Source organism: Penicillium verrucosum (genome assembly GCF_028828655.1).
Source record: "Penicillium verrucosum strain IBT 35672 chromosome Unknown utg000001l_segment0_segment0, whole genome shotgun sequence".
Lineage (NCBI taxonomy): Eukaryota > Fungi > Ascomycota > Eurotiomycetes > Eurotiales > Aspergillaceae > Penicillium > Penicillium verrucosum.
Window position 1 is genome coordinate 14,985,570 of NW_026643210.1, and position 19,825 is coordinate 15,005,394.

At 45.0% G+C, this 19,825-nt stretch overlaps 5 protein-coding genes across 5 annotated transcripts; 4 read left to right on the forward strand and 1 right to left on the reverse strand.

Moving 5' to 3' along the window:
- Positions 1–275: 275 nt before the first annotated feature.
- N7516_005536 (TolB family protein) lies at positions 276–2,297 on the forward strand (the record flags this gene model as incomplete). Its single annotated transcript, XM_057218256.1, has 1 exon — positions 276–2,297. One exon carries the CDS (start codon positions 276–278, stop codon positions 2,295–2,297), a length of 2,022 nt encoding a protein of 673 aa, XP_057080139.1.
- Positions 2,298–3,034: 737 nt separating this feature from the next.
- N7516_005537 (HNH endonuclease signature motif containing protein) lies at positions 3,035–4,049 on the forward strand (the record flags this gene model as incomplete). The annotated part of the gene is made up of 3 exons (XM_057218257.1): positions 3,035–3,089; positions 3,168–3,590; positions 3,715–4,049. 3 exons carry the CDS (start codon positions 3,035–3,037, stop codon positions 4,047–4,049), a joined length of 813 nt encoding a protein of 270 aa, XP_057080140.1.
- Positions 4,050–4,928: 879 nt separating this feature from the next.
- N7516_005538 (uncharacterized protein) lies at positions 4,929–6,587 on the reverse strand (the record flags this gene model as incomplete). Its single annotated transcript, XM_057218258.1, has 4 exons — positions 4,929–5,072; positions 5,151–5,993; positions 6,273–6,461; positions 6,525–6,587. 4 exons carry the CDS (start codon positions 6,585–6,587, stop codon positions 4,929–4,931), a joined length of 1,239 nt encoding a protein of 412 aa, XP_057080141.1.
- Positions 6,588–8,772: 2,185 nt separating this feature from the next.
- On the forward strand, positions 8,773–11,571 carry N7516_005539 (ATP-dependent Clp protease ATP-binding subunit; the record flags this gene model as incomplete). Its single annotated transcript, XM_057218259.1, has 1 exon — positions 8,773–11,571. The coding sequence occupies one exon, from the start codon at positions 8,773–8,775 to the stop codon at positions 11,569–11,571; it is 2,799 nt and encodes a 932-aa protein (XP_057080142.1).
- Positions 11,572–19,340: 7,769 nt separating this feature from the next.
- Positions 19,341–19,813, forward strand: N7516_005540 (glutamate cysteine ligase; the record flags this gene model as incomplete). Its single annotated transcript, XM_057218260.1, has 4 exons — positions 19,341–19,375; positions 19,436–19,493; positions 19,579–19,644; positions 19,709–19,813. 4 exons carry the CDS (start codon positions 19,341–19,343, stop codon positions 19,811–19,813), a joined length of 264 nt encoding a protein of 87 aa, XP_057080143.1.
- Positions 19,814–19,825: the final 12 nt, after the last annotated feature.

A 19,825-nucleotide genomic window follows, 5' to 3' on the forward strand; every position in this document is an offset into this window, starting at 1 on the left:
GATAACGACCAATCAGATGAAGCGTCAATATTGTGCAGGACTTCTCAATGGTCAGTCTCTAGCTTGCTTCATCAGATAAGATGAAGGCCCGCTAACAACGCGGGCTTCATTACGCGAAGGTGGGCCTGTCGGAGGAAAGAAATGCACTACGGCCCTGGATGGAAATGATCGGTCCTTCAGCCCTTGTTCCTCTGGTTTTATGTATAAGTATAGAAGTGCCCGGAAATAACGGGCTCCCATAATTGAACTGCTGTGGAGCACTCGTTCCTTTCACAATGCGTTTTTCTGCTTCAGTTGCCCTCTTGGGCCTTGCCTTGCCGTCGGCTTTGGCTCGTTGCCCATATGCAGAGCAGATGAACCTTGAAAAGAGCACGCCTCCCCCGCACGTGCATGCACCGCGCAAGACGCCATCCGACAAGAAAGGCATCTTTTATATGAACCGCATTGCTCCCGGGACGTCAGAGCTGTATGTTGCCAATGTTGATGGCACCGATGAACGTCCTCTTCTCTCAAACCCTATCTACGAATACCATGCCGCCTTTTCCCCTGATGGAGAATGGATCACATTTACCGGAGAACGGAACGCTGACGGTAATTCGGATATCTATCGCGTCCGCACCGACGGGTCTGGCCTTGAGGAGTTGGTAGCAACCTCCTCGGTGGAAGACGGAGCTGTCGTTTCTCCGAATGGAAAGCAAATCGCATATGTTTCCACTGCCAATTGCTATAAGGCCAACATCTGGGTCATGGAGCTGGAGAGTGGCAAGAAATGGAACCTCACAGATACCGCTTCGACTGCTGCCAACAATTCTCTTCCAAATGGATACTTCCGTCCTGCTTGGTCTCCCGACGGCCAGTGGATTGCTTTCTCGTCGGACCGTAACTCGGGATGGTACGGACACGGAGACCCAATTTTCCAAGGTGTGAGCGGCTGGGAACATACACAGGAGCTGTCCATCTACGCTATCCGTCCTAATGGATCTGATTTCCGTCGCGTGGTGTCGAAGTCTGGTTACTGTCTAGGTTCGCCGAAGTGGTCGCCTAATGGTGAGCGTATTATTTTCTACGAGATGACTCGCGAGAATACCTGGAACTCTCACCGTCCCGAGTCCCTGGACTCTTCCAACTCCACCATTGTCTCGGTGAAGTTCGCCACAGGCGCTGACCGCCGCGTGGAAGTCCAAGGAGCGGGTGTGAAGGTCTTTCCTCAATACCTTCCTAACAGCACCGTCGCCTACTTCGGAAAGGGTTCCGGCATCGAAGGATTCCACACCACTGCCGGTGGATATGTAAACACCACCAGTGAGGTGATTCGCTCCCCTGCCTGGTCTCCGGACGGCAGGAAGGTCGTCTATGAAAAGACTGCCTGGACTATCCGCCCTATGGGCAAGAAGCTGTACAGCTGGGACTCGGAATGGGAATACCGCTTCACAGACGTCTTCCCACAGTTGTCCAACACCAACAAGATCGCCCTTACCGAGAAACAGCTTGGAAACTCTTCTGTTGTTTCCTTCAACGCCAATGGAACCCACGAGAGCCTAATCTACAACGACATGGAATCCAGCTTCATTGATGAAAGCTCAGTCGCCATGGGCACCGCAGGCGCCTTCAACCCGGCCTGGTCGCCCGATGGCAATTGGGTTACCTTCGGAGTAGGCTTCTGGTTCCAAGGCCGTGCAACCGGCGGCGGTTGGCTCGTACGAGCCACCGCCAATGGCACGTACTACCAAGTCCTGACCGAGAGTACCACAACCCTCAGCAGCAACAGCAGTGTGATCAACTCCGGCTTCCCTAGTTTCTCGCACGACGGCAAGAAGATCGTCTTCCGTGTTTGGGGAACAAACTCCACTCTGGGCGACAGATCCCAGCTCGGACTCCGTGTTCTGGATCTGGAAACTCGCAAGACTTCCATCTTGACCAACCAGTGGGATAACCTGCCTTCCTTCTCTCCCGACGGAAAAAGAATCGTCTTCACCCGTAAGACTAGTGATTCCAACTACGATATCTGCACTATTAGTCCTGATGGAACTGACCTCAAGGTCCTCACTAGCAGTGGTGCCAATGATGCTCATGCCGTCTGGACTTGGGATGGTCGTATTGCCTACTCTTCTGGCATGTTCGGCTTCCAGTATGAGTGTGCTCTATATGATCAGACTTTCCAGCCTTATGGTCAGGTCCTCGTTATGAATGCTGATGGCTCCAATAAGCGTGTTCTTACTGATTCTATCTGGGAGGACTCGATGCCTCTCTACGTGCCGAACAGTGCCCTCAAGGCTAACGTCAAGGTTCACAAATAGAATGTGCGCAGCACTACCTCGGCTACAGCTGGCTTGGGGGAGGGGGGTTCAACTTGGGTACTTTGGTACTTGACCTCGGGAAGGAAAACTATAGTTATATTTGTACTTCAAGTGATATATTGATGCGTGAAAAAGTATTATGATTATATATAATTGTACCTTCCAAGTCTTAGAAATGACAAAAGTCTTTTTGGTCGAATCTTAATTTAAACAAATTGTTTGAATCTCACAGGAGACATAATCATGGGATACCCAAACGGGAATGAAATAGGGACTTCTATAGTAAATTAAATCTGAATTGAATCTGAACTGAATCTGAACTGAATCTGAACTGAATCTGAACTGAATCTGAACTGAATCTGAACTGAATCTGAACTGAATCTGAACTGAATCTGAACTGAATCTGAACTGAATCTGAACTGAATCTGAACTGAATCTGAATCGAATTATACATACTGTAGAGGACTGTTGTAGTTATACAAATTGAAATTAGCGTATATGTTTCAAACAGGTGGTGAGGTAATAACCAATGACAGAGTTAACTATGTGCCGATGGCGTACTTGATCCCCCGGCCGTACCTGCCGCTAATATAATATCGGGTCATGATTTATTAGCTGCGAAACCTACTCCTCGTCACTATCCTCTTCAGTCCCAGAAACTTCATCTTCCGTACCAACATCCCCAAAAACTCCATGCACCAAAATAGATGGCTATGAGACTCTTTACGACTTCTAGCATGGGCTTGGCTATCAAAGACACAGGCGCTGGTCAGCGGAACACAAGCCAGCAGAGTAACTTTCGGAGAGATCAAATCCAAGCCTATGAGGCAAAGCACCCGACCGAAGAATAGCTCTGGTGTCCTATTCTAGGGGACTATACGGACGAAGATGATATTCAAGCGTCTCACCTATTCCCCTATATGAATGGGCAGGATACCATGGACGCTATATCTGGGAAGACACGACCGGAGGAACCTTTCTCGCCCCGCAATGGCCTCCTTATCTGCAGAAAGCTTGAGCGGTATTTTGATGCTGGCAAGTTTGTCATTGTTCCGGATATTCCCAATGTTCAGGAGAATGCGTGGGTATCTACGATTAAGGGTTGGCTTAGCCGTGAGCCCCGGGAGTACCGGGTCAGACTTATTGACCCCGACTGGGAGGTGAAAGATCAACGGATCTCGCGATGGGGAGAACTTACCTATGGACAACTTGAAAACCGGAAGCTGAGGTTCCGTTTTCGTTTCAGACCTGCAGCCCGGTACCTTTACTTTCACTACTGTGTTCAAATGCTGCGTATGTGTTGGCAACATAGCAGCCAAGGAAAGTCAAGCCAGGCGGCTGCAATTCACCAGGCCGAGAAGGGAAAGCCATTTGGGGGGGTCCACGGGGAGATATCTCCCACGCAATATGCTTTTAGCGCTGGTTGAGGAGATGGGCCATGAGTATAGCTTTGTGCTAGACGGGGCTGCGGGCAGTCGGTCCGATGATAACAACCTTCTCCTCGGACTTCTTTCTCGAAATGACAAGGCACAAGAAGATCTCAAACTCCTTCGAGGCGGTCCATTCTGGAACTGGAAAACCCTGTCCTCGCAGATTCTTTTCGTCTGCTGTTGTGCTTTGATCCTTTCCATTATCATTTTCCCTTCGTCCGTCTTTTCCCATACCTCCTCTACCCCGTCAAAACTTCCAAGTGAAAATTTCCAATCCACTTCTGATCTTTCCAAGCTGATCTTCGATAACCGTAATAAGTGATAGCCATGGCTGCCTGCCAAAGGGAAGGGATTGGGAGTACCCGGTGTACTGCGATCGTGACTTTCGGCCACATAATTTATGACGTTCTGAAATCATCCGACCCTTAACAGACTAGGTAGGTAAAACCAGTTGGTCTATACTGCGTGGTTTCCTTGAGTGTTGTTGAGATGAATACCTTGTTTGTCAGGCTGTCCCCCCACCTAAGTATGTAGGAATTAACCTTTTGTCTTCTTCTCTCTCTTAGGTCCCCAGTAGCTTCACCAAATATCATGGGAACCCTCCACTGGCTTTTTCATGATGAGCCTACTCTTCCTTGGCACGTTTTAAAACTAGGCTCTATCAATAATCTATGATGTGTTTGAGGGAGTATATCAGACTCCTATGGGCTTCTTTCGGATTCATGGTAACTATTAGTCAAAACAGTCAGACCAGTGCTTTACGTAGTTCGTCTTTCAGAGTCTCGCCGCACAGTCCAATTGAAACAGAGATGATAATACACCAAGAGGCGGTGGATGGGGCAGATTTGGCGGTCTGTCTCTACATGAGGATGCCTATTAAAGGCCTAAATAGGAAGGAACCTCCCAAGTAATTCATAAATATCAACAGGCTAATAACACATCATCGTACCCTGTGAATATAATAATAGCTAGTACGTTGTATTCGAATAAGCTAGCAAATAGCAATAACATTCATAGAAAGAAGAAGACACGCAAGATCGTCATGGTCATCAACCAATCCCCGTGGAGATGGCGCCATCCGGACTAATTCGTTCTCATGTCTCATAAAGACAAAAGAAATAATATGGAGTAGGTGGTGCCCCTCGGCTGCCCCTTTCTTCCTTTCCATTCTCATTTCACCCATTTCCTGAGCCTTCCCGTTCTAAACCTTCACGGCGAATGACTTGAGGTACAAGTAGTCGGCCATGTTGGCATCAACTGTCCGGCGGATGAGAGCAGCCTGCTTCTCACCGTACTTCTTCTGCCACTCGGCGTCAAACTGCTCCTCAGTCTTGACAGCACGTTTCTATGAAAAGTGTTAGCCCAAGTCCCCAATACCTGCACATTCCCATTCCACCAGAACAAAGAATGATAAGAAACTTACATGAGTTCTCTGCACCAGAGCCTTCGACTCGATAGCATCATTATGGAATCCACGCCACTTCTCAAATGCATTTCGAGCAACAGTATGTTCCTCCTCCGTATCCCACGTCAGCATCTCCGGTCGGTACGGCAAACCAGTACTGTTACAGAAAGCCTCGATGGTCTTCGCCGGCTCATCGAGCATGTCGTCCGCATCAATGACACACACCTCGACGCCGGTCGTCGCCTCAGCATCAGAAGAGGCGTTCAGCTCCGGGCGCGTTGCAACCCGGGGCCCGACCAATCCAGTCTCCCGCAGATAATCAAAGTGCCGACGCAGCTCGTCGTACCCGGCTTCCAGTGGGTCGTAGTTGTGGAACCCGGTCACCTCGTCCAGAGGTGGGATCGTGCACCGCAGGTACGACGGCACGCTGAAGTGCGGGTCGCGGATTAGGAATGCCCAGTGGAACTGTTCTTGTAACTCGCGAGGCATCACGGTTGGGTTACCCGGCTCTGTGGGGGTGTCGTACGGGTAAGGTTCCTTGGAAGTTCCATTTGTGTGACCGTTGGCTGCACCGTTGGTGTGGCCGTTCATCTCGTGACCGTTCACACCGTTCGCTGTGCCGTTGGTACCGTTCGAGGTTCCGTTGACCCCGTTGGTGTGACCATTCGACGTGGCGGTGTGGCCGTTGGTGTGAGCAGCGCCGTTGGCACCGTTCACACCGTTCACACCGTTGGCCTTGTGCGAGGTGCCGTTGGTGCCAACTCCTCGCTTGACGCGCAGGAGAGACGGGGCGACGCTGGCGGGCTGGCTATTCGGTGGAAGCAGGTAGTGGTCGATATCTTTGATGAAGACTCTCTTTCCCTGCGACAAGGTAAGTATCCCCTCAAAAAGAGCTAATATTCCATCCCGCCGGGCGGATATCCATGGTCATTCCATATTTCGAAGCCAGTCTGTGATCTATAGTTTGTAGAGGGGGAGGGGGAACAGATTGGCTCGGGCAACATCTGCAGTGCAAAATAACAAAAATTGTGCACAGGTAAGGAGTTTTCCTTCATGTTCGATCCACAAGGGAGAACATAAAGAGCATTACGAGAGGGAAGTGTAAAAACGCGACAGATTTCGCAGAAAGAAGGGTCGGACCTGAGTAGTTTCTCGCTCGAGCCTTTCCATCACGGTACTATATGTCGAGTTGGCGAATCCACTATCCAGGCGTGCTTGTATATGTTCATCGCCTGCGAATCGGCCGGAGAGGCGCTCCGGGCCGTAGTAGAATGCATCGCCGAATGGCTCATGGACACATTGGATAGTATCACGCTGAGTCATGAAGACCTATAGTCCGTTAGTTATATGTCTTGGAATGGAATTGTTTGTTAAAATCTCAGGTTCTCTTACTCGCTCAAAGGCCGTTGAGCATGCTCGCGGGTGCGTAGCCACGAAGATTGGCTTTTCTGACATTATTGTATGCCGTACAATATTTAATATTGACCGAAATAACTGCAATCTGCAGGCTCCGTCTTAGGAAAAATCACCAGAGGTAATTGTAAATAAACTTGCAGTGGATCAAGCTTCTGATCAATTATCGCAAGGATGATTCAAATCCGGCCGTTTAAATCTGTGGCGAGATTGAAATTTTCTGGTTTTGGGATGGCGGGTCGAATGCTTCGCAAGCGTCCTATACCAGCGAATAGAGCTTCTAGTTTCTCAGTAGTCCAGTGGTCTCAACTGTAGTGACTATGGCGTGAGAATAATGAAAAAGGGAGAGGAGGGGGGCTAAAACTCTTTAGTTATATGAACGAATGACATAAGGTACCAGGGTTTATTAACCGTTTCTTTTTCTTTTTTCTTTCTTTTTTTTCTTTCTGAATTTAACAATTTTATTTTATTTTTTTATTTTCGGGAGGCGGAGAGTTACCAGACTTGACTATGACTCTGACCCATGGAAAAGAAGAAAAAGAATGGAGAAGAATGGATAAAAATAATTATGGATATCCCTATTAGCCAGATGTTACACATACAATTAGTTATCTATACTAACACCACTTATAGTGTATAGTAGTTATTGTTATAGGACTATGTCACATAGATTAGGACATGTAGTTAACTAGTAACTAGTTGGTTAGTTACTGCTGAACCACTTACATGTAATACAATGTGTGTAGAATCCCCAAACCTCGACTACATCCAGCAATAGCTTCAGTATGCCTCGTTTTGTTGTAGGCAAGGGTCGATTGAAATCGTGAACGCCATCAAGCCACTCGCCCCTCTCTGCCCCGCAGAAACCTTTCCGCTTCTATTTTTTTCTCTCCCCTCACCAGCCTACGACACACGAAACAAAGTAAAACAAAACCCTAGAGGCCACCTCCCGTGATGAAACGACCAATGGGGAAATAACTTGTGGGCAGTTGTGTGGATCGATCCTCAATTCTGGATGCGTTGACCTGGAACAAATACCCACCATCCACGGTCCAGTGCTCTCTTAGCTCCTCAGCTGAGACGGACACTCCTCTTCCATGCAGCCCGGTGAAAGTTGGTTTCCTAAACGGTGATGATTCCAACCGAAAGCGCAGACAGATTGTATATAAAAATCCCTCGGCCCAATTTGAGGTAGATACTTGCAGGGGGTCTGATCCCGGGTAAAGTTCAAGATCGATTTCTTCGAATTCTGATTGCTCTGCGTATATTCCACCTGACGTCATGGACTAACTGTGAGATATTTTCTGTCGGCTATCGTGGAACACAATATAAAAGGGAAGCGACGAATAACAAAAGACAATTCGACCTGTGTAAATAAGTGCCTGGATAGGCGTCAGCGCCACAATCGTAAAATCCAACATACAACATAGCTTGTTCACATCTTCATTTTTGCGGGTAAGAGGAGCTGGTGGAACTGGGTGGTTTCGATGCTCCACTGCAAGGCACGCAAGCTCAAAGTGGCATCAACACCGAATCATCGCTCTAACGTGGGGGAGTCCGATCATCCAAGGGTTCTGGTTTGCTGGTTTGCGCGATTTAATCCGAGGTTGCTGACCTAATCTCGGAACGGATAGGGCTTAGGCCAACCGACATAATAGTCACGTGAAGCACACGTGCCGAAGTTGATTTATCTCGTGTCGGGCACAATCTTCTCATCTGGTAGGCGGTAGCCGTGCCAAGCGCCTGTCTAGACCTATATTGTATATCATCTCCTGAGATCTAGACTATGTAACTAGTTATATTGCTCGGGCTACCCCTTGCCTTATGTAATAAGGCGGTAATTGACTAACTAATTATAGGTATGTATGTCATTATCTGTATCTCACTAGACAGTGACATGCTACACTATGTATGTGGTCCATAGTGTTATCCCGGAGGAATAGTTTCTCCGTTATCTTTGGGTGATCCCCAGCGCGGTCAGGCAACGTCAGGCAACGTCAGGCAGCTTCTAGAAGGCGGTGGAACACAGTAGTGACGACATGGACCTAATGGCAGGTTCGGGCACCACGCGTCTGAAGTATATGAACTTGCATCATTGTGCTTCAAGTTGAGCATTCTTCAAGTTTACCAGCTCAATTACTTTCTACTCTTACACTACCACTTCGATCCTACCCCTCCAAACATCAGCGTCTTCAACTATTGATACTACCCCACTCATCCGTTCAAAATGAACGGCGTCCAGTTTACAGATCGGGCCAACAAGGCCTTGCTGGACTCCAGCGGCCTCTGCGAGCAATATGCACACTCCCAGATCATGCCTCTTCACTTAGCAGTCGCGCTGCTCAACCCCTCACCAGATGAGTCTGAAGATCAACAAACTCCTTCTGGTGCTCACTCCTCCCACGACTCCGCAACCGCGCCTCTCTTCCGCCAGGTCGTCGACCGAGCTCACGGCGACTCTCAGCTCCTCGATCGAGCGCTGATGAAGCTACTGGTCCGCCTACCGAGTCAAGACCCTCCTCCAGAAAACCCTAGCGTTTCTCCCCAACTCTCCAAAGTCATTCGATCAGCCAGCGATTTGTCGAAAACACAAAAGGACAGCTTTGTTGCGGTTGATCATCTTATCCAGTCTGTCTGCCAGGATTCACAGGTTCAGCGTGCTCTGGGCGATGCCAATATCCCCAACCTCAAGTTGATCGATACTGCTATCCAGCAAATTCGTGGTACAAAGCGGGTCGACTCCAAGACCGCCGATGCGGAAGGAGAGAATGAGAACCTGAAGAAGTTTACCATTGATATGACTTCCTTGGCCCGGGAGGGTAAGATCGATCCGGTCATTGGCCGTGAGGAGGAGATCCGTCGCGTCATTCGCATTCTCAGTCGACGCACAAAGAACAACCCCGTGCTTATCGGTGAGCCCGGTGTGGGTAAGACCACCATTGTCGAAGGTCTCGCGCGCCGTATAGTCAATGCCGATATTCCTGCCAATCTGGCTCAGTGCCGTCTTCTCTCTCTCGACGTTGGTTCTCTGGTTGCGGGCAGCAAATACCGCGGTGAATTCGAAGAACGTATGAAGGGTGTGCTCAAGGAAATTGAAGATTCCAAGGATACCATTGTTCTCTTCGTCGATGAAATCCACCTGCTCATGGGCGCTGGATCCAGCGGTGAAGGCGGTATGGATGCTGCTAACCTTCTCAAGCCCATGCTGGCTCGCGGTCAACTGCATTGTATTGGTGCCACGACCCTCACTGAATATCGCAAGTATATCGAGAAGGACCAGGCCTTCGAGCGACGATTCCAGCAGGTCCTTGTCAAGGAGCCTACAGTCCCAGAGACCATCTCTATCCTTCGTGGTCTGAAGGAAAAATACGAAGCTCACCACGGTGTCAACATTCTCGACGGAGCTATCGTCACTGCCGCCACTCTCGCGTCTCGCTACCTGACGGCTCGCCGACTCCCTGATTCTGCGGTCGATTTGATCGATGAGGCTGCAGCTGCAGTCCGAGTCACTCGCGAGTCCGAGCCCGAAGCCCTCGACACACTAGAAAGAAAGGCTCGGCAGCTTCAGATTGAAATTCACGCCCTTTCGCGTGAGAAGGACGACGCATCCAAAGCTCGTCTTGAGGCTGCCAAACAAGAAGCTGCCAATGTTGGCGAGGAGCTCCGGCCGATGCGCGAGAAGTACGAAAGTGAAAAGCAACGCAGCCGCGAAGTACAGGAGGCCAAGATCAAGCTTGACTCTCTCAAGGTCAAGCGTGACGAAGCCGAACGTTCAGGCGACACCCAGACAGCTGCTGATCTCGAATACTACGCCATCCCAGAAACCAAAACTCTCATCGAGCGTCTCGAGGCTGACCGGGCCAGAGCCGATGCTGAACGTCGCGCTCAATCAGGAGATGCCGGCGAAGCACTCCTTGCCGATGCAGTTGGCCCCGATCAGATCAATGAAATTGTTGGTCGGTGGACCGGTATCCCTGTCACGAGACTCAGGACCACCGAAAAGGACAAGCTGCTCAACATGGAGAAATACCTTGGCAAAGTTGTTGTCGGCCAGAAGGAAGCCGTTGTCTCGGTATCCAACGCTATTCGCTTACAGCGCTCAGGTCTCAGTAACCCCAACGCGCCCCCAAGCTTCTTGTTCTGTGGTCCGTCCGGTACCGGTAAGACACTGCTCACAAAAGCCCTTGCCGAATTCCTCTTCGATGATCCAAAGGCAATGATCCGGTTCGACATGTCTGAATATCAAGAGCGCCACTCGCTCAGCCGTATGATTGGTGCACCACCCGGATACGTTGGCCATGACGCCGGTGGCCAACTTACTGAAAGCCTGCGTCGTCGCCCATTCTCAATCTTGCTCTTCGACGAGGTTGAGAAGGCCGCAAAGGAAGTTCTCACTGTCCTCTTGCAGCTCATGGATGATGGCCGTATCACCGACGGCCAGGGCCGCGTCGTCGACGCAAGGAACTGCATTGTTGTCATGACCTCTAATCTAGGTGCTCAATATCTCGCCCGCCCCACTACCAAGGACGGCCGCATCGATCCCCAGACCCGCGAGTTGGTCATGGAAGCACTGCGCAACTACTTCCTGCCTGAATTCCTCAACCGTATCTCCAGCACCGTCATTTTCAACCGTCTCACCAGGCGCGAGATCCGCAAGATCGTGGATCTCCGTCTCTCCGAGGTGCAGAAGCGGCTCGATAGCAACGAGCGCAATGTCAGTATCCAGTGCACGGATGAAGTCAAGGACTACCTCGGCGCAGCAGGCTACTCCCCAGCCTACGGTGCTCGTCCACTGGGCCGACTCATCGAGCGCGAGGTCCTCAACCGTCTCGCTGTGCTCATTTTGCGTGGAAGCATTAAGGATGGCGAGGCTGCCCAAGTCGTCATGCACGAAGGCCGCATCGACGTCCTGCCTAACCACGATATTGGTGAAAGCAGTGACGATAGCGATGATGATATGATGGACGATGATGATTTCGACGATGAGATGAATGATGATCCCGTCTCCCCTGATCTGTATGATTAAACAGATCTGTATTTTCCCAAAAAGCGTAACACTAAAAACGATTTGAACATACTTTACAATGATGAGATGATACACGACTGTTTCTGTTATGATTTTGTTTTTCCCATTCCCTTTATTACGTTCACATGGCGTTGGAACTCTACGCGTTCTTTTTTCATGTACTTATGTAGTCTTCGCTGGGTGGATCGCTTATGATTCGAAGGCTTATCAGCCTCAGCAACAGTCATGTTAATGTAAAGTTTAGTTATTCCGAAATCCACACATAAATACCGCCAGGCCTGTTGTAGATCAAAAGTAATTATGAGCTTAATGCCACCATGGTCGTTTGGTGCTCTGAATGGGTTAGTTAAACTAATTCTGAACTAGATGTACATAGTTATGTACCGGATAGTTAACTAGTAGTTAACTAATGCCTGGCACTCGATACCTTTCCCTTTCCGTTTTAGTGCTCACCTCTTGTCGCTTTTTGATCGCTGAGGAAAACTGAGCACGTCCCTAAGTAACTAGTTAACTAGGCCAAAAGATCATAGAGACAAGCGGAACGTCCGATTGTCGCTGCAGCGGTATATTGTTGTGGTGGCCTTAGGCCCCATCTGAATGCCTCAAGCATCAACCCTCAGGACTGTAGTTTATCTAGCAGTTTCCATAGCAATCAACTCTCTCCCTCTCTACTTTCCAGACCCTACATTTCCGTAGTCTGTTCAACATATATATATTAGGCACCTGACTAGCTAGATCACATGATATACACCGATCTGCTCCTAATCAGGCGGAGGTCACGTGGATACTATATACTTGGCTAGGTAGATACTAAACTGGGTGCTAAACTGGGTGCGAAACTAGCTACTAAACTAGGTGGTAAACTAGGTAGTAAACTAGGTGGTAAACTAGCTGCTAAACTAGCTGCTTACTATGGTCCATAAGAGCTATCGGGAGGCCTAAGGCCATCGAGATCGCTAGCGTATAGCAGCGGCTAGAGTAGGCGTATGGGAATGGTAGAGGGTAAGACTAGAACACGGATAGAGAGGGGAGAATAGATGGTAGATAAAGGAGATAGTTATTACTAGGCCGCCTTAGGCCGCCCCTACCCCCCCCCGGGAGGGGTCCCCCGGAAGGGGCCCCCGGAGGGGATCGCTTACCATTACTACTGACCGCTTCGCTCCGCAAGGACTATCGGGAGGCTTAAGCCATCGAGATCCCGTACAAGTAAGGGAGCTACTTCGGTACTCTCGTAGAAAAAAAAAAAAAAAAGACCTGAGCCTGTACTGTGTAAGGCCTCTTAAACAACAGTACAGCTGCGGCACATCGATGTTCCTCACCGCTAGGTTGCAACCAGTGGAGCGTTGCCTTACGTTTAGGTCCTGGATATTAATAAAAATGAAGGTAAGGAGGCAAACGACACTAACATCGATATGGTACCGTATATCTGGAATAACCTATGGTTTTTTCAATTGTTGCATAATGTCAAAGTGCAGGGTTGCATACATGGGATGATACCATGGAAGATTATGTAATCATGCTTAGTAATAACCGCACAGAAACAGCAGTTTCTATTATGTAGAAAATGCAGAGTTCTCCATATCAGCCCTGAGGTCCATACATTTCAATACGTCAGATTTCTGTCAGTTATGAGCCCGGCTTTGTTCCATTAAACATCAATTCAAAGATCAACCCTGCTTCCATCGATACTGAGGTAGTCAAAGTGACAGAAGAAAAGTCATCTACCTAGCGACGAAGCAACCCCTGAATCGAAGAAAAATCGGAAATCTGTCCAAATCATGGCCGATTATCTCTCCGCGGGTCCATCCTCCCGCGTTATCCTCAAGGACACCGAAACTTAGGATATATAAATCGCTAATATCGAATCGATTGTAGTACAATTTGACGTTTAGGAGCTATATAATCCTAGTAAGGAAAAAGAACCGGAGATACGGAAAGCTCCGGTAGAGATTATATTGATTAAAGAAGCGGAGAAGAAGTATAGCGATAAATAGGTCGATACTTATAAAGTGATTTAATCGAACTAGTCGATAAAGAATACGCTCTATACCTAGGAAAAGAAGGGGTTAAGTATAATTATAATAGTAATCCGGAATAGCGTTTACGTAAACTTCTAGCCGTTTATTATAGACTATAAGACTCTATATAATCTACTCCGAAACCTTCGAGAAAGGTTCGCCTCGGAGTATAATCCGACCTATTCTACTAGGCTCCGTTAATAATAGAGAAGCCTAGATAGAGGGTTAGATAAAAATATAAATATTAATAAATAGTTATTAAACTAGGAGATAGTTTAATTAAGCTATAAAAGAGTAGGAATACTAGAAATAAATAATACTTCGACTTAGTTCTTTAATACTATCTTAGTAATATCACTTAGATTCTACGAGATATAGACTCTAAGACTATAAGATAAAGAAGATATCGGATTTACTAAGCTTCTTAACCGGTATCGAGTATACTAGAAGATCACCTATAGTAAGCTAGTTGCTAATCAAAGAGGTATCTCTAAAGCTACTTTTTCGATATAGTAAGGCTACGAAGAAGCTAAGCTAAAGACCTCGGATAAAAAGTCAGCTAATACGAAGTTAGCTAGAGAAGAACTACTATTTAAATTAAAGCTATATCTATATAGATAGAACTATAGACGGCACCTATCTTAGAAGTATTAGGATGTCTTTAATAAGGATAAGCCTTCTAGGTATACTAGAAATAAGGAAGCCAAGTAGAAATGGGAGAAAGCTATAAAGGCTAACCCTACTTAGAAAGCCTAGGTTGATAAGAGACGTTAAGAAAACCTAGCACAATAGGGGAAGGCAGCGCAGCAAGTAAATGCCACCCTTAATAACGAAGAGGATAACTTATTATATAGGTTCTTCTCTATACAAGCTGCCAAGCTATAGGCCGGCGTACCAAAGGCAAGCAAGCCTTAGGAAACCAAGCTATAGGCCGGCGGGCCTCAGGCAAGTAAGCCCTAGGCAAGCAAGCCGGCGGCTAGTAAGCAAGCTATTCCAACCTCTACTACCGTTATATCCACCCAAATCTAGGATACCGAGATCGAACCGATCGGAAAGCGATAGGTAGTCGACACCGGCGCGTAGATATATATCTATAACAATCGGGAGTAGTTTGAAACTTTTAAAGATACGTAGAGCAGCGTTAGGGTAGGAGATACGGAAATAAGCATCGACGGGGTAGGCACTATAGTAATCTATAGTATTAGCGTAGTCGATAGTAACAAAGTAGTTAAAATAAAGCTATATAATACTAAGTACTCACCTAATTTCTATAGTAATCTAATATCTAATAGGTTAATAATAAAGGCGGGGATAGTAATAAACTTTAGAAAGAACTATATCGAGATAACTACTAGAAAACCGGTATATAGAGTATATTAGGACTAGAAGTTAATATAGTTAATACAACTAAAGGGCTTCTAGAGCCCTAAGATATTAAAGGATATAACTCTTACTATTATAAAGAAGTTAGTAAGTAAGCTAAAGTTAGAAGCTTTAATCTAAACTTAGTATAGGCGCCTAGACTATATTAGTCAGCAACGTCTTACTAAGCTAGTAGAGATAACTAAGGAGATTACTATTAAAAGCAACCCTAGTAAGGAGTAGGTATATAAAGCTTATTAATTAGCAGATGCCCTAAAGTAAATCTCTCGCCGGAAAATAGGCTAAGTATATAGTATATTTAGATATATCTACTTCGATCTAGTATAGAATCAAACTACTTATAATAGATATATCTAGATAACGTATTTCTACCTTAATAGTATTAAGTACTACTTTATCTTTATATATACTAAGAAAAGTAAATACTAAATAGTAGTTAGGAAGTTCCTAGTATTAGTTAAGAACTAGCTAAAAATCGAGATTAGGGTATTCTACTATAATAATAAGCGGAGTATAGGTCTCGAGGTTAAAATAATAATAGAAGCCGAGGGATATATAATTAAGTATTCGCTACCTAGCTTACCGGAGATAAATAGTCCTACCGAGAGATCTAGGGGGATAATAGTAAGAACTACTAGAGTTCTAATTAATAATATAGATCTCCCTAAGAACCTATAGCTAGAGGTAATATATATAGTAGTATATATTCTTAATAGGACTCCGATAAAGATTAGAGATTAATAGATTATACCTTAGAAAGAACTAATAAAGCATACCGTACTAGATAGTATCTATTACTAAGAGATTAACCTTTTAAATATAAGGTTATATAGCTGTCTAACGTACTCGAGAATCATTAAGAGAGTGCAATTAGATAAGATAGTATCTAGAGTAGAGATAGGATATCTCGTAGGGTATATCTCTAAGAACCTATATAAAGTATGGTTTCCTTATAAAGGACGTACTAGTATAGGAAGGGTAGATATCGTTAGAGATGCCGTTTTCGATGAATCGAGGAGGTATTCGAAATCGATAACGATACCTAAGGAAGAAGATGCTATTAGTACTATAATAGATAGACTAAGTATCTAGAACTAGCCGTAGGTACTTACTAATGATGAAGTATAGGCTAAGATCAGCACCTAGATGGAGATGCCGAGATCGATAGCTAGGATAGCACTATATAATGAAACTAAGTATACTGAGTAAGCTAGAGTTGATGTAGTTGATATAGCTGATGATGCAGCTAATAATACAATTGATGTAGCTGATGATATAGCTGATGCTATAGTTAATATAGATAATAAAGATAATAAAGAGGTTAGGTAGAGAACCCTACTATAGGTTAGAAAAGAAGCAGCTAGATTACCTACCCCGTAGTTAATAATTAGACTAAAGGAGCAAATAATAGGAGAGCAAACAAATCTATAGAGAGGCCTACTAGGAAGCTTCCTAGATATACCATCCTCCCTACTACTATTAAGATTATCGTTATTACTATTAAAACCAGCCTTAGTATCCCTAAATCTATCGAATCTAGAACCTAAAGGAGCACTATTATCGTCGCTAAATCCGATCTCCGTAATCCCGTCGATCGAAACTAGGGGGGTAGATAGGGATATAGAAGTAAGAGATAATAAAATAAGTAATAACGAAGTAGAGATAGAGAGATAGCTATAAAGGGAAATAGTATACTCGCCGTTACCGGCATTATTACTATCCTATCGAGAGTAGTCCTATCGAGAGTAGTCCTACCGAGAACCGTCCTATTAAGCGTCCTCCTAAGCATTATTATTATCCTAACGAGTACTAAGAGATATATTAGGTAATATCGATATATTAAATATTATTACCGGTAGTAGATCTAGGAAACTAAGAACGGATCTAGATTATACTACCTACCTATCTCTTAAAGACTAAGTAGAACCACTAAGTCTACTTTATACCTTCTCTATAGGCATAAGTAAGAGATTCGATAAGAAGCTTTACCGAGATAAACTTCCCCCGCTACTAGAGAACTAGGTATAGATTAAGAAGCACCGGTTCGGAGAAGGATTTATAGTAGCGGTAAGCTTCGAAGTCTAGATACTTAAGAAGAAAGAAACCTATACTAAAGTACCTATTCCGAATTAAAGTTAGAGAGGAATCTAGGTACTACCTTTAAAATAGGTCTTTACCTATAAATTCGATATAGATAGATTTCTCGAGAAGTTTAAAGCGAGAATCTACGTTAGAGGTGATCTTTAATAGATATCGATAGAAGAGAAAAGGGTAGCTACCCTAGCTATTAAAATAGTAAGAGTAATCTTTGCCTTAGTAGTAGCTTTTAATCTCGATATAATATAAAGAGACGTAGTTAATATATTCCTAAACTTAGTACTCTAAAGTAAGGTTTATACTAAGTGCCCGTAAGGATTCGAAGTATAAGGTTAATACTAGCTACTCTATAGAGCTCTCTATAGCTTACGAATATTACTAAGATTATAGTAGTAAGAAGTAATAAGGATACTAGTAAAGCTAGGTCTTACCCTGGTACCGGAAGATCCGTATATCTTTATTAAAAATAGTATTATCGTCTTCTTCTATATAGACGATATTATCGTTATAAATTATCTAAAGTATACTAAGTAGGTAGCTAAGCTAGATAACGATATTAAGAAGCAATAGGAATTATAAGAACTAGAAGCAAACTAGTTCTTAAATATCCGTATTATTAGAGATAGAGATTAGATAAAACTCTAGCTATACTAAGATAGTTATATTAAAAGTATAGTAGCTAAGTATAGCTTAATCACTACTAAGAAAGTAGGATCCCTAATAAGTATAGGGATTAAACCCCTTCTTCTATTCGATAGAGTGGTATTACCGAGCTAGATTTATAGTTTCTAGGCTAAGGTTAGATCTACTTAGTATACTACTACTATCTCCCGGCTAGATATAGCAAAAGCTATAGCTAAACTAGCTAAGTTTCTAATAAACCCCGGTCTAAAGTATATCGATACTATCGACTAAGTGATTTAATATCTTTATAAAACTAGGTTCTAGGCTATTAAATATAGCACTAGAAACGAAAACCTCGGTTTAGACGAAATAAAGGGTCTCTAGTTTACTATAAAGTCAGTTAAATTTATAAGCGATACTTCGTTCGGAGATAATAAAGATAGGAAGAGTTCGGAAGGTTATATCTATAAGTTGTACGGCGGTCTAATCGATTAGAAAGTATCGAAGTAAAAGATAGTGATAACGTCGACAACTAAGGTAGAGCTTCTTGCTCTAGTAGAAGCCGGAAAAACCGTCTAATAGTAGCGCCGAGTCCTTAAAGTACTAGGCTTCTAACTAGATCATCCCTTATCTATTATATGCGACAATTAGCAGATAGTCGATCTGTTAACGAAGGAAGGATCGACGATATATACGAAGCTGCGGTATGTAGATATCAATCGATCCTAGATGAAGTAGGAAGTTAGTATAGGTAGAGTCAATGTGGACTGGGTTCCAACTACAGCGATGCCTGCAGATGGACTTACAAAGGCGCTTCCAAGACAGAAGCAGCATCTCTTCCGAGAGATGATTGGGATGAGAGAAATCAGGCATCTGATTCATCCAGAGGAAGTGGAAAAGAAGTGAAGAAATGAAGGAACTAGCAGTTCTTGAAGCCAGGAAAATGCAGGCTTTAGGAATTGGCAGCTCTGAAAGCCAAGAAAAATGCGGGCTTTAAGAGCTGGGGGGTGTGTCAAAGTGCAGGGTTGCATACATGGGATGATACCATGGAAGATTATGTAATCATGCTTAGTAATAACCGCACAGAAACAGCAGTTTCTATTATGTAGAAAATGCAGAGTTCTCCATATCAGCCCTGAGGTCCATACATTTCAATACGTCAGATTTCTGTCACATAATCCTGAGAAGTGGCTGGCCGATCCAGAATCTCCTCACACCGACACGCTGATCTGTAGTTAACTGGGCACATGCACCAACCCAGGCAGATAGCTAAATACTAATTAATTAGCTATTGGGCCTCCCTTTCAGGCCGTCAAAACGACATGTTTGGCTAGTTCCTCGCGGGAGGAATAGTTATAGAGTGCGTAGTTGTTTCACAACATCGGACTAGTAGGAACGCACATGCACCCCTTAATCACCTTGAAGAAGCGACTGATTACCTAAATATTCATGCTTTTAAATCATATTTAACTATAACTTATCTCGAATCTTGCCGTAGGGTCAGTTTCCCAAAACCAAATATCTCCTATTCTTTGGAATTACTATAGCGGATATAAAAGCGAACTCAACGCAAAGAAAGATATACCGTCGAACACAAGCCCATTGACAACTCCCTTCTCCATTGGACTAGATGGCTATTTTTTAACTATGGGTGCTTCTATTGATGAAGATCGCAAGACTTAGTAAGAAGAAAGCACCCGTATCTGAGGCAGTTTGCAAAACTAATCGATATATGCGTATAGCCTGACATGGAAGGAGATGCAGCCTTTTATCCAGTCAGCTCGAGAAATGGCTTTCAAGGTACCTCTACCTAGACATAAACATATTTGAAGGAGCGTTCTGTGATTTGATCGGGTCAAATCTAACCGGCAACTCTGACCTTTAGCAATTGGTACTTCTTTGGCAGAAGTGTAAGGACCTCGATGATTTCTTGCCCTTGTGGGGCGACGAGGTATGCTTCTAGGCCCTTTAGAGCGACATCTTCCGCGCAGTGTTTAACCTCTACTATCTGTTAGGTTGAATACACTTTGGTTCGCTTTGATAACGAAGAGCGGAAGGTTACATTGAGTGCCTCTCAGCAGCAAATTTTGGAGAGGTGGAGAGGATACGAAAAAACGTAGGATTCGGGCTGC